We start from the raw sequence: 13,678 nt of genomic DNA, 5'->3' as shown, positions 1-13,678 counted from the left end.
CACACACACACACGGTTACCCTGCATTGAACTCTCCATTGCTTGGCTGACTCGTTGGTTTGACTCTGGCCGAGGCCAGGCGACTGACTAATTGATTGAAAACATGTTTTGTTGGTGCTGAACCTTCCCCCCTAGGGGTACATGACACCTCTCAGGCTGTCCACACTCAATGACATCTCCTCAACAGCAACACACACAAGTCATTACACCTCCAAGTTGTGAACTCAATTAAAAAATGTATTAAATTTTAAACATTTTAAAAATGTCTAAATCTAAATCCTAGACAGAGCTTTGTCCCCGCCTGTGTAGCAGGGAAGGATTAGAGGCAGTTGAGAACTCAACAGTTATCTCTCTTTTCTCATCTCAAAACAAAGTTGTGCAATGCTCAACAGGAAAGAGTCTCACTTTCTGTCACCCCCCCCCCCCCCCCCCCCCCCCTCCCTCTCCACTCAGCGCAATCGCACACACACACAAGCCAGTCACAAGTCCTAATCCTACTTGCACTAGGACCCAGGGCGCAGCCAACACTTCCGTCTGTCTATGTAGGCCGTCAGCCACAGGAGCAGATGAGTCTCTGGACAGCCAATACACTCAGCGAGTGGGGGGAAGGGCACCGCGCTCAGACTGCCAGAGCTGAACAGAGAAGGAGCTCTCTCTCTCTCTCTCTCTCTCTCTCTCTCTCTCTCTCTCTCTCTCTCTCTCTCTCTCTCTCTCTCTCTCTCTCTCTCTCTCTCTCTCTCTCTCTCTCTCTCTCTCTCTCTCTCTCTCTCCACAGAGTAATCAGAGACTCCCAACACAGCTTCCACGCTGAAGCAGGACTGGGAACCGTTGTGTGTGTGTGTGCGTGTGTGTGTGATAGTTGGCCTCATTTAATAAAACCTTGTGCTTCTGATGAATAGCTGATACAGGTTGTTTAAGAAAATGTTAGTTTTTTTTTCTCTTTATGCAAATTGTATTTTTCAACTGACGCACTAGCACTCAGCACTCAAGCTTACAGCAGCACTAAGTCACTTGTTTCTAGACGTGTACAGATAACTTCCCTCAACTTTGAGGAAACACAAATAGTCAACAAACCTCACACTGCCAACGTACACAGGCATTAAGTTCCGCTAAAACTCACTGCTTCTGATGTTCATCAGCTTAGATTTTCATTCGCACACGTATCAATCAATCAATCAATCAAAGCTTTATTTAAATAGCGCATTTCATACCCAGAGGCAACACAATGCGCTTTACAGAGAACAAGGGAGGTGGGCAGACATCCCACCCCTACATATTCCAGAGGGAAGCAAAAAAACAGTAGTCAGTCCACAATTAAGGAAGCATCAAACTGACATCGAATGAGACTTTGTTCCCCATCTGCCTGCTAAGATAATGCAAAGCGAGGAGGACTACAGGGGCAAGCTAGCATCACTGTGACCCGGCTGTTGCCCCTGCCCCCTCCCTCCCTCCCTACTCCACATACTCTGCTGTGTTTACCCCCTCCACTACACAATGTGTATTATAACTGCCCGGAAATCACACTGGGGACTGGGATTCGAACCCTGGTACAGAGTGTAGCATCTGAGTCTTGAACAGCCAAGCATCTGAGTCTTGAAACTTAATAGCCTGGTATGACCATCCCGATCTAGCGAGCTCACTGCTTCGCTCCGCAATATCGACTTGCCTTGACAGACAAACACCCTCAGCCCATCAGCGTTCAGCAAACTTTTGCCAAATCCAGTCGGAAGAACAGCAAAACATCTTTTCCACCGAAAACTAGTGCATACTCTTGTTCTTGTTTAAGTGTTGTGATTAAGTCTATTTCTGCAATAACGACACATAGCTGCGTTTATTCTTCTAACGTTAACGTTACCACTCGTTGCTTCGGGAGCCGCCATGTTTGTTTAGCAAGCGGCAGGGACACGAACCAATCAGGGGCTGCTTTCCACTGTGGTACGGAACAGCAGTTAAAACGCAGTCCCTGATTGGCCCGGTATGGTCTGGATTTTGGCATAATCGCTCTGGAGGAGGCGAAGGCCAGACCGTTCTGCGTTAGTGAAACAGAATGTGAGCTCGCGAGAACAGGATGGTCGTACCAGGCTAGAAACTTAACTGCTGTCCTGCTGCAATAGGCTCTGTGCACCAGCTCCACTACTTCCTGAAAGTCACTTGGCATCTTTATTTCCTGTCCTATATGATTGGATTAAGTGATTAATCAGGTGTGCGGCAGACCCAGCGCACACCTGATTAATCACTTAATCCAATCATATTGGACAGGAAATAAAGAAGCCAAGTGACTTTCAGGAAGTAGTGAAGCTGGTGCACAGAGCCTATTGGTCATGTATGAAAAACATGCAGAAGAACAGATGCTCTTCAGTCCGGTCCCTGACCAGGACTCGGACTGAGCAATTAGACTTGGTCCCCGGGCGCCAGTGATGAGGCTGCCCACTGCTCCTGGAGGAGGACAGCTTGGATGGGAGAAATGCAGAGGACAAATTCCACTGGTGACCACGGAAGATGTGTGTGTGCGTGCTAATGAAGACCCTCGAGGTCCAGTAATGAACTCATGTAGGCTCGTGTAGTGTGGTCACATTGCAGTTACTGGGTAGGTAGAGTCTACAGTACCATCACTGCACGTCACTGCCTCGCCAGGAACAACTGAGGTGAAGAGAACTGAGTCTGAACTTCATTGACTGGATGTGGAGAAAGCCAAGCATATCTGATATCCTGAACCAGACGTGCGCATATCTAATGACAATAACAATGCTTTGTATTTATATGGCACCCTTCCAGATGCTCAAAGGGCATGTATAGACTCAAGCAAGGATAGTTGTAGTCACTGAGAGTTTAACATGTTTTTTTTAATGATTTTTCAAGGTGCCCACCCACATCCATTGTATGACCAAAACGGTGGTAGAGCAATTATCAGACTTTCTCAAAAGTGCTAGTTTTGTCAACGTTTTGATCTGAACCATTGTATATGATCATAAGTAACCTTAAAACAGGGCTTAACATGCATTTTCCCTTTACTACTCCTTTAAGCGAATAGGACATCCCATAATGAACATGTATATATTGAACATATATACCCTATATTGTGTGTGTTGTGTATGTAGTCTTGTTGATGGCTGATTGAGAGGAAGCTTGCGCTTTGAGAAGGCGGTTCATTGCGTGTGTTTGTGATTAATACAGTGCATGATGACTAATGACAGCTGGACCCTTCGTCCTCATCACCACGCAGCCTGACCAGGTAAAACACCGCTTAGAGACGTAACAGTATGACAATTTTATATCACGATTATAGTGACCAAAATTATCACGGTTATCAATATTATCACGGTATTATAAAATGTGCCGAACATTTTCCAAAACTACTGATACACACACTGAAATAATTTCACCAAATTTTATATTGAAAACAAATAAAATTAGCAGCACTACGCACTTTTTGTTTGAATAAACATAAAAATAATGCGTCTTGGACACCTGCTAACTTTGGTTGATGCTGGACAGTATTTACAGTGAGTTTTTCAAAGCGCGGAAATCAAACACGGTTTTAATGGTAATTTTATCATGATCAATTTAATCCCATTTTATCGCGGTTTATCATTATACCGGTTATCGTTACATCTCTAACACCGCTAATACTGAAAACGCTAGGGTCGAAGTACCGATACTGCAGTACAGTGTCCCTGCCAGACCCTTCTAGTCCACACTGAACAGGTCGATTGGCCCAGGGGGTTCCTGAACGTTTTAAAACGACGTCCGACGCCACACTATAGGTGGAATTATCACTAAATCAAGCCAGCAGTTAAAAGGTGCTGTCAGTATTTAGTACACAAGTGTAACTACAACTACAAACACAGCTAATGCGTAACGTAATGTGATTTGTGTATTGGTTGACCAACTGATTTGCTACCCAACTTCAATGATAGTGAAATATTAGTTCACCCCCATTCATAAAAATGTTTGTGCTGCAACCATCCTTACACATGTCATTCGGTCATCTCCCTAATAAAGGCAGGAAGTCTGCGTGTCTGTGTGCGGGTCTACGTGTCTGTGACCTGATTATCTTGACAGCCGGCCTCTGTATGAAGTTGATATGCGGGTGTATTGCTCAGGACCCAAGGACATGCATGTGTTGCGTGTGAAGTTGTTTGGATCAGCGGTTCTGCAAAAAATCCGTCGGTTTCAGCCCGCTACCTGACAGCCACTAGGACCCAGGTCTCTAGCTGGACCTCCGTTCTCTAGCCAAGCTGGGGCAGGACCCACACAAGACCTGGAGCGGATTCACTGGAATGGAACTCACTTCTCTGGCTACCATCACCATACGAGAGTGGGTAGAATGTTGACACTACTCCGGTTATTAGGGATGGGGGACAAAAATGTATTTAGTTACTAATCGCGATTCTGGTGTGACGATTTTTTAAATCAACATAATTTTATTCGAGGCCGAGAACAGGTTGACGCAAATACGTTCATGATTTCCTTCCGGCTAGAGCTGAACACTTCAAAGTTCACGTAGTAGTTAGGTGACTGTCAGCTTAACAAAACACATTAGTGCAGTTTGTATGCAGTTTAAGGGGCTATAAATGTGACAATAATAGGGCACATTTTTGTTTATTTTCTCAATTTGTTGGCTGCCCTGTGAGTCCATGTTAAGATTTAGGCCCTAAATAAAACTCAGAAAGATAGAAATACAAATAATATAAACATTAAGTTAAAGCGGCTCAATGTAGTTATTTTTAACCTTAAAATAACAGCTTCAAAATTTTTCATTTTGATGTACACTGCCTTGTAATAGGCAGAATGTTGCCTCTTTTGTTCCCACCCCTCCTCCTGAAAGATTCTTGAAATAATAAAGTTTGGTGTAGCGGGATGCTGTTTTTGCGGAAGAATCCGTAACACTTTGCGGCATTACTTCACACACCAACTTCCCCTGGCTATTGCTATAATAATAACATAAATTCTAAAATCAAAGTACCACACATTGTGGTGGAGGCGAAAAGACCAAAGAGGAACATCACAGAAAAATACAAGACCAGAGAAAGACACCAAGCCAGAACTTGAACTGTAAGTACTGTACTAGTGTTAGCTAGCCTAATATTAGCTGGCTTGCTATATTTTATGTTGAAATTGCTTGATGTTTGGCTGTGCTAGCTGTGTATGTATGAGGATGCATGTGATCTACCTAGCTTGAGGCCCCATGTTCCCTAGCTAAACTGATAACTGGTAGTATAGTAACTTTTTAGATTGACTGCTAGCGAGTTAGCAAGCTGGCCTCTTTTGTAATGTAGCTAGCCTAATGTTAGCAGGCTAGCTATCTGTTACGTTAGAATTCCTTGATATTTGGCTGCGTTAGCTGTGAATGTATGAGGATGCTATCTAGCTGGCCTCTTTTATAACATCAGTTAGCCTAAGCTGGCAAGCTATCTCTAATGTTGTTAGAATTGCTTGACGTTTGGCTGCGTTAGCTGTGAATGTCTGAGGATGCATGCTAGTGACTACATTGCGTGCAAGAATTACTTGATGTTTGGGTGTGTTAGCTGCGTGTTAGGCTGACGTTTGCTTGCTAGTGTAACTTAGTTGAGTTAGAGTTGGCGATCTGACAGTGTTGACTGAGATTATGTTGAATTGAGTTAGTGTTGTTAGGTAACTTATCATTGCAGCACTAATTGGCTAGCCACAAGATAGGATTGTCAGGAGCATTGTGCAGCATTGTATGACCAGTTGGCTAGCCACACGGATTGTCAGGAACCATGAAGTGCAGCGTTGTATGATTTGTAGCTACCGCATTTGGAGATGGATGCTTGCGCGCGTGTGTGTACTGTTGCAAGTTGGGCCAATAAGGCGGTCAGTAGATTGACATTATTTGTGGCTATCACAAGCATTATATCTGGGAATATATAAATATACTAACTAGGCCCTTTTATTCCAGCTATCAACTGTTCTCTGTTGTCTCATGTGGGTGTTTGGGGACTGGTTTCACCTTGTAAACAAATGCAGGTGTGCAGCTGTACTGAACACGCATAGTATTTACCATTTTACGACAGTTGTGCAAAAGTGAACCTGTAGGGGTCGCCAAATGGCAAAAATACCACATCCTACGTTGTGCTGCTTTAATGTTAAGAACAAAACAAAACAAATCGGTATTAGGGTTGGGACGACACCTTTTGTTTTCAGACCGAGTACAAGTACTAACTTTTGTGTACTTGCCGATACCGAGTACCAATACGAGTACTTTTAATTTAGGGCTGTCAACTTACACAGAAGGTTTGATTCGGTGAGGCACTCAAAGCTATCTAATGATGCTGGCTGCCAGTAATGTAACGGAAGCTAACGTTAGCTAGCTAGCTAGCTTAATTAATTTAGGCTATATAAACGTTATCTTGCACCTTTTATTTCTCTCCCTGTTTCCAACTTGCAATTAGATTAAGATAATCGTCTAAGAAGCATTTCCGCTATTCCTAATTATGAGAAGAGATCTCTCTCCCCCTTACTCAACCTCCGTCTGCCTGCCACACACACGCGTGAGGAGACCCTTCTCTGAGTGGAGAAAATTAAACAGTATTTTGCATGTGAGTGAGGAAACTAATCTTGTCAATCGTGCTGATTCCATTGCTGAAGTCATTCAGAGTAATTTCATGACGGTGGTAGCGGCTTTGCATACTTGTACGAGTACATGAGCGCAGTATCGGTTCATTCCTAATCGATTAATGTAATCCATTACACTTGCACCTCATTTTTTATACTCGCACCTTACCTCAACTGTTACTTTTTGTGGTAAAACACCTTTACTGAGTTTAATAAGACTATTAAGGAGGAGAGTTGTTTCAACTCAAGTAGCATATTGTATGAGTAAATTCATTTTTAGCGCATTTAAAAAAATAAAAATAATAATGCATAACAATAGCCCTTAAGGAATGTGTTATGAATTGTACGTGCACAGCCCCTTGGCATGCATAGCAACACGCAGACAGGGCCACGACAGGCACTGTACTAGTGATGCAAATTCAGAATGATGTCATAAGGGTGGGTTCCTTTCACTAATGACATTTATGCAGGTTCTAGCTCTGGATTCTGAGAGAAAACGTCATACTGCTACTAACCTCATCATAATGCCACAAAACTTGGATGTGAGGTCACAGTGGATGCCACTTGCCTACTCACAGAATGAAAACGTCTTAAACCCCGTCACATAAGAGCTTGTCTCTGATGTAATAACCGCATGCCTCCTATTCCAACCCTAGGAGCTTGCATGCATGTTTACAAAGTTGGGATGACGTTGGCAACAAGCCAGTGGTTGGACATTAATCCAATGAGGCTCAAGAAGTGGCTATGTTTAGGAAGGGACCAGCATTATCAACTACAGCAGGCCCATTGCTTCATCACACACACGTATACAGTCGAGGGCCGTGTTCTACCCACCTTCAACCGTTTGACCACCTCATCATTGCTGATCTTGTCCGTGATCTCCTTCACCCCCGGCGGATACGTGATCTTGCCGTCCCCCGCCGGTTTCTGCTGTTGTGGGAACTCCATGCTTTTCACTGTCAAATCCACACGGTCTTCTACTGGCCTCTATAGGTCAGAAAACAAAAGTTCAACACAACCATTCTACCGCACTTCTACAAAACCTCGTTTAAAACAGTATTTAGAGCCTCCGAATATTATGTCTGGCCGATAAACTACGAAGGTGATAGCAACGCATAGGTCAACCACGTGAAATATAGCCCAGAATTGAAACAAATTGCAAAAGCCAAATAAAAGCACCATTGTGCTAGCTCTTAGGCTAACCTGCCACTCACATATCCGCTTCACATTCGCAGGATATTCTCATAAAGATAATTTATATTTAACCGGTTAGGTTGGGGTTTTCACTACAAAACATGCTTCATATTCCCATTTACTCCAATGGTACCCATGTGTACGAGTAGAGCACACTTACATACAATAGAGCTGGTCAAGTTACACGCATTTGCAATTTGCTGGATGGGAGTAGCGATGCTAGGCTAGCTGGCAAGCTACTAGCCAAGCTAGGGTGAAATGCCATGCTAGCTGGTTAGCATCCCTGGTTAGCATCGCTGGCCCTTTTGCTCATTTAGGCCGCAAACTATTCACAGATCCCAGATCTGTAGCAACAAAGAGGCCGAAATTTAAGTATCCCAAATTATTTGTTTAAAATAGGTCTTCTCACAAGACAATTGCTGCCGTTTATACCAAATACAAAAACTTTACAAGGCCAGTCATATGCTGTTAATTTACTTGTCCCGTTTCTTTCTTTCAACTTCAGCAACACATCGTTTCCCCCGCAGCCGCTGGTTCAGGCTCGGCTACCGTCGCCCTGCCTCCACCAACTTGCCCCACGAATGGTTTTGAACATCCCAATGGATGCAGAAGGAAGCTTTCTACACATCTAACTACGCCCGAAACACAATTGTCTCACACAAGTACACAGATAATTATATTTTTCAATATTTACCTCGCAAAAGGGCCCGTTTTAATTCATTAGTCTGACACAGGTTATGGTTTACTTTCGGCACAAAGCTCCGTGTCTCCCCTCAGTCAATGCAGTTTGAGTGGACTCTCTGAACACTTGGTGCGCAGCGCCCCCGTCGGTCTGCGAGGGGTACTGCAACACACAATCGATGAGGCGGGAGAGTCGACTTGAAATCTTCGGCTCTAAAAACCGACCCTGGATCTGTGTTTACCTGGTTCCGCTACATGGAAAGATATCACCCAGCATAAATAATGACCCTAGATCTGTGGATAAGAGCCATTTCTCATGGGAGATGCAGTGTTTCATTCATGACATTTTATGAACTGTAGGGATATGAAAAAGTAATGTGGGTGTATTTTAGACTATCGCCCAGGACCATAGTGTACTGCACACCTATGCAATGCAGAGTTTGATCTATAAAGCACGTTCCTGAATGATAATGCTACGAAATTATTATTACTACGAAAAATGATCACACAGAGAGCTATAGGCAGCTATAGTTTGAGGTCCCAGGATATGGTTCTGCTAGAGGCACCAAGAGCAAGGACTGACCTTGGAAAGAAAGCCTTCATGTGTGCTGCTCCTTCAATGTGGAACAATCTGCAAAAGGACCTAAAACTAAGCGATTTGGTCCCACTGCCTACTTTTAAAGCTTGCATAGCTGCTATGATAAATGACTCCATTGGTACTTGTCACTGTCTGTAGGTGTTATGATGCCTTGACTTGAAATGCCCTATTTTTTTTTTTTAATATATATATATATATATTAAAAAATAAAATAGGGCATTTATATATATTTTAACTCCCCCTGTCTGCAACTCTTTGCTGCCATTACTGGCCAGGTCTACCTTGTAAAAGCGATCTATGATCTCAATGGTACTATCTGGTTAAATAAAGGAAAAACAAAGAAAGAAAAAGAAAACTGGCATAACGTGCTTTACAAATTTCACTGAACATAGCTTACTTAGGCTACTTTCCAAGTTTTGGCATAGGTGCAGTTCCTAAATGAGTCGCTAGGATCGCTGTCACGTGCGTTTACTGAAATGTTGCTTCCGACTCTGTTTTGTTGGGGGGAAGCTATTAGCGTACCACCACCACCACTACAGCGACTAGCATATCCTCACGTACACACACTGGGTTTGCTCCACCACGGGGTGTCCGGCGTCAACAACTCGGCCACACCGCAACGGCGAGAATGCCGCGGAAAAAGAAAAACGGCCACAGCCCAGCACGACTGCCCGGGCTTTTAAACGACAGTAGCGGCAACAACAACAACAACACGGGCTTCAGACATGGGACTACTAGTGACGACGGGGCCATGGCGAGTAGTAACTTCCAGCTGCCAAGCTGTCCTTATCAAGACAAGGCGGGGATCGTTCAAAACATGCAAGAGATATTCTCTCATTTGGACCCAGAGGTTATTCACATCGTGCTCGCAGAATGTGATTTTAAAGGTATTAAAGACCACTTTCCAGCTGGCTAGCTTAGCTGCTGGCTAACTTTTCGTGTGTGATTCCGAGCAGTAGTGGCTTGAATGGGGCGTGTTGGTTCGAGGCGAAGGTGCTGACGGTGCAGCGGTGTCATGCTTTTTTTTGCATGATCACCATGTAAATGAACTGTCCACGAATACGTGACCAACAGGTTCTAAACGTGCCCGATGTCTTGCGTCAGTTACAGACCCGCCTCTCATTTCACTACACAATGCTTGTGTTGTTTGTATCCCTGAAGCTCATGTTGTTGACTACGCAAATGCAATGTCCCCTACACCCCCACACTGCGCCAGGATTTCAATGTCGTGTGTGAAACGTTGTTACATAATGTGGCAAGAGTGCCAGTATGTCTGCCCCGTATGAGCTGTGTCCATTGCAAGACAAGCCAGGCAATCACCTTGTAGCCAAGCACTTTGCCCTTTTGGACAGCTGCTGAACGAATACATACAAATGTGAAGGGTGAATTGTGAGGTTGTATATAACTGATTTGTTGGGTCTCTCTCCCTCTTTAAACACCAGTAAGCAGGTGATCTCTATACTCTTGACCAATTACTCTCTCCTCCCACCCTCTCTCTCTCTCTCTCTCCTCTCTCTAGTTGAGAATGCGATGGATTCTCTCCTGGAGCTCTCTGTGGCAGCCGAGGGCGTGGCCCCCCTCCCTCCTCGCGTCTCCGGGTTCGAGCTCACCGCAGCCCTCCTCGGCCCCCGGCCCCCCGAACCAGACCCCCCCGCGTTCTCCTCCTCCGTAGAGCCTCCTCCCTCCTCCCCCTCCCTCCTCCCTCCTCCCCCAGCTGAAGATGACCTAGACCTAGACGCCGCCGACCCAGATCTCAGCGCTGACTTGACAGAGGAGTTTGACCTGCTCATCGACCGCGAGCTGGAGACTCTGACCAACAGACGTGAGGCTGAAGGAAAGGTAGCCAGCGACCTGGTCTCCCTCTCCTCACTCCCTGCACCCCTGGCCCCAATGCAGGCCCTGCCCGAGCTCCTCCAGACCAGCATGGAGCCAACAGCCAGAGGAGGGGGGGGACCGAGGGAGCCGCCATGCCCGGGGAGAGTGCCCTCGGTGGGGCAGGCGTCCGGAGCTCACTCCTCTGTCAGCCAGCTCAGCTTTGTAGGAGCGGGGGTTTACCCGGGACAGCGGTCACAACTGGACTTTAGCCACCTGACCTCGGCAGATACCAAATCTAACGCCGCTTTGGACCTGGGGGCAGCCGGCCGCCCTTCTGCCTTCCAGGCTTACAGGAAACAGGGCCAGTCCTTGTCTTCGACGGGGGGGCAGGTCGTACCACCTGGTGGGATTGTAGGGGGGGCGAGAGCGAAGACGAGCACCAGCGCAGCAGGAGCCGGGGAGGAGCCGCTGAGCACCCCAGCGATGTTCTGGAACACCGAGGTGGCGGAATTCATCCCCCGCGTCCACGGTAACCAACAAGGGCCGGCCTTCATCATGCCCGTGGCTGGAAACCCCTCCCCTTGGAACACTCAGACAATGCCCGCGTCTCGCTGGTTGGGCCAGGGGGGTGTCAGTCAAGCGCCCCTGAAGCCGGCGGCCACCATCCCCAAGTCCTGGGCCCTGCCTTCTGCCCCTCAGGCACCCCTCCCACATGGTAGGTTCCATCTAGAAGGGCGGGTGCTTGTTCTGCTACGGGGCGCTCCAGGATCAGGCAAGTCCACCTTGGCCAGGTGAGGGGTGTTTTATTTATACATCATTCCATTTAGATGGCTGTAAAGTGCATTTTAAAACTATTCTTTTTAGAGAGTGCAGGTCTATATCCTGAGGGGTCTATATCCTGTGTGTGTGTGTGTGTGTGTGTGTGTGTGTGTGTGTGTGTGTGTGTGTGTGTGTGTGTGTGTGTGTGTGTGTGCGCGTACAGGGCCATGTTGGAGCAAAACCCAGGTGGAGTGGTTCTGAGCACGGACGACTTCTTCAGTCGCCATGGAGACTATCACTTCGACCCCTGTGCTCTGGGGGAAGCCCATGAGTGGAACCACAAGAGAGGTAAGCATGTTCTCTCTCTCTCTCTCTCTCTCTCTCTCTCTCTCTCTCCTGACCGCTCTGTGTTTCTCTATCTCTCTCTAAAACTACCCCTTGATTTTGAAGCAAGCATGTTTGAAGAGCATGCAAAGACGTCTCTTACTTTTTCTGCTACCCTCCCTCTCCCCCCCCCCCCCTCTCTCCATATGCTCTTGCCCTCCTCAGCCAAGGAAGCATTTGAGAACAGTGTGTCTCCTGTTATTATTGATAACACCAACATGCAGGGCTGGGAGATGAGGCCCTACGTAGCCCAGGTCAGAGTGTGTTCCAACCCCACACACACACTTGATTTAATTAAGTAATTAAGTAATCACCTGTAAAAGAGACCTTGATGACTTGATGACTTCCTTTATAAATAAAAGGCAATGAATGAATAATTAATTTCTGACTGTGTGTGTGTGTGTGTGTGTGACAGGCTCTCAAGCACAAGTACAAGGTGCTATTCCGCGAGCCAGATACCTGGTGGAAGAAGAAACCCAGAGAACTGCAGAGGTAATCAAGTTCTATGGATTCATTTGGGTCAGAGAACTAATAAAGTTATATGGATGAAATTGAAATAGAGAGGACACAGTTGTGTTAGGACAGAAGCTGAATCCCAAATCGCGCACTTAGGCGAAAGTGCAGAGCACTCGCGGCCTTGTGGCCTTACATGTGCGTTCCCGCTAAGTCCACAAGGGCTCAGGGTAGTTCCAAAACGGAATTGCTAGGTCCACAAGTGCGCCACGCCGCCATTTTGCGCACTTTAACCGCACTTACCGAAAGTCCGCAATTTCACGGACTTAGGAGCAGAAAATACCCACAGCCCACCGCGTCTCATGTGACACAGTGCTTGAGTGCATCCGAGTCATGATCCGAGTGCATCACACATAAATGATGACATTTGCAGATAACACAACATTTATCTTGAAATCCACATGCTGCAAACATATCCCACCCAACCTAATTTTTTAATTATTATTAAATTAAAACAGACGTCAATCGGTCAATTTGCAGAGCTGAAGGGAGCGTCAGAGCAGCCTCTGCGTCGGAGGAACGCGGCAGCCAATGAAAACGAAGTGGGAGGGGCATTGAGCGAAACTGGGAGTGCTGTCCCATTTAATTCACGGCCCTGCACCCTCTGGCCCTTCCAGCTGACGTCAATTAATGCTCAGGCCTCAGGCCACAAGTGCGAGGGGCCGCAAGTGCGGTTTGCGCACTCAGATTGGGATTCAGCTAGATGGTCACTCTGCCTGCATGGGGCCTTGTTGTAATACCCCACACTAATAACAGTAATGTGTAATTCAGAAGTTAAATCCAAGATAAATGAATTCGCCACTTCCCGTTCCGTGTGCGTAGACGTACCAAGCACGGCGTGCCGGTGGAGAAGATCAGGCGCATGCTGGAGGGGTACGACCGCTTCGTCACCATCCAGGCCATCATGGGCTCCCAGGCGCCCAGCCGGCCAGAGAGAGACGCCCCCTCCCAGCAGGACGCCAGACTCCCACAGTCAGTTCCTTCCACCGCCCGGCTAGACTCACAGCTGCTGGCTCACCTGATAGGAACTGACATGGAAATGGTTGAGATGCAACAACGTAGTGGTCACTGTTCTTTATTCTAGATACGACACTGTGGTAACCATGTTCTCGTTCTCTCTCTCTCTCTCTCTCTCTCTCTCTCTCTCTCTCTCTCTCTC

The 13,678-nt window shown here is 46.4% G+C and overlaps 2 protein-coding genes across 2 annotated transcripts in view; one reads left to right on the top strand and one right to left on the bottom strand.

The window, feature by feature from the left end:
• pds5a (PDS5 cohesin associated factor A) overlaps nucleotides 1–7,523 on the bottom strand; it is a gene marked incomplete at its 5' end in the record, with an annotated part of 21,378 nt that extends 13,855 nt beyond the window's left edge. The window contains 2 exons of the mRNA XM_084454439.1: nucleotides 7,091–7,143; nucleotides 7,410–7,523. Of these exons, the coding sequence (XP_084310565.1) occupies nucleotides 7,091–7,143; nucleotides 7,410–7,523 (167 nt within the window). The remainder of the gene's footprint in view (nucleotides 1–7,090; nucleotides 7,144–7,409) is intronic.
• Nucleotides 7,524–9,637: 2,114 nt separating this feature from the next.
• Nucleotides 9,638–13,678, top strand: part of n4bp2 (NEDD4 binding protein 2) — a 14,066-nt gene continuing 10,025 nt past the window's right edge. The window contains exons 1-6 of the mRNA XM_084454438.1: nucleotides 9,638–9,935; nucleotides 10,568–11,654; nucleotides 11,846–11,970; nucleotides 12,172–12,260; nucleotides 12,422–12,498; nucleotides 13,342–13,491. Coding sequence (XP_084310564.1) covers nucleotides 9,677–9,935; nucleotides 10,568–11,654; nucleotides 11,846–11,970; nucleotides 12,172–12,260; nucleotides 12,422–12,498; nucleotides 13,342–13,491 — 1,787 coding nt within the window. The 5' untranslated portion in view covers nucleotides 9,638–9,676. The remainder of the gene's footprint in view (nucleotides 9,936–10,567; nucleotides 11,655–11,845; nucleotides 11,971–12,171; nucleotides 12,261–12,421; nucleotides 12,499–13,341; nucleotides 13,492–13,678) is intronic.

Source organism: Borostomias antarcticus (assembly GCF_949987555.1).
Source record: "Borostomias antarcticus genome assembly, chromosome: 20".
Lineage (NCBI taxonomy): Eukaryota > Metazoa > Chordata > Actinopteri > Stomiiformes > Stomiidae > Borostomias > Borostomias antarcticus.
The sequence above is the reverse complement of the archived record's forward strand: the minus strand, read 5'-3'. Positions and strand labels throughout refer to the sequence as shown.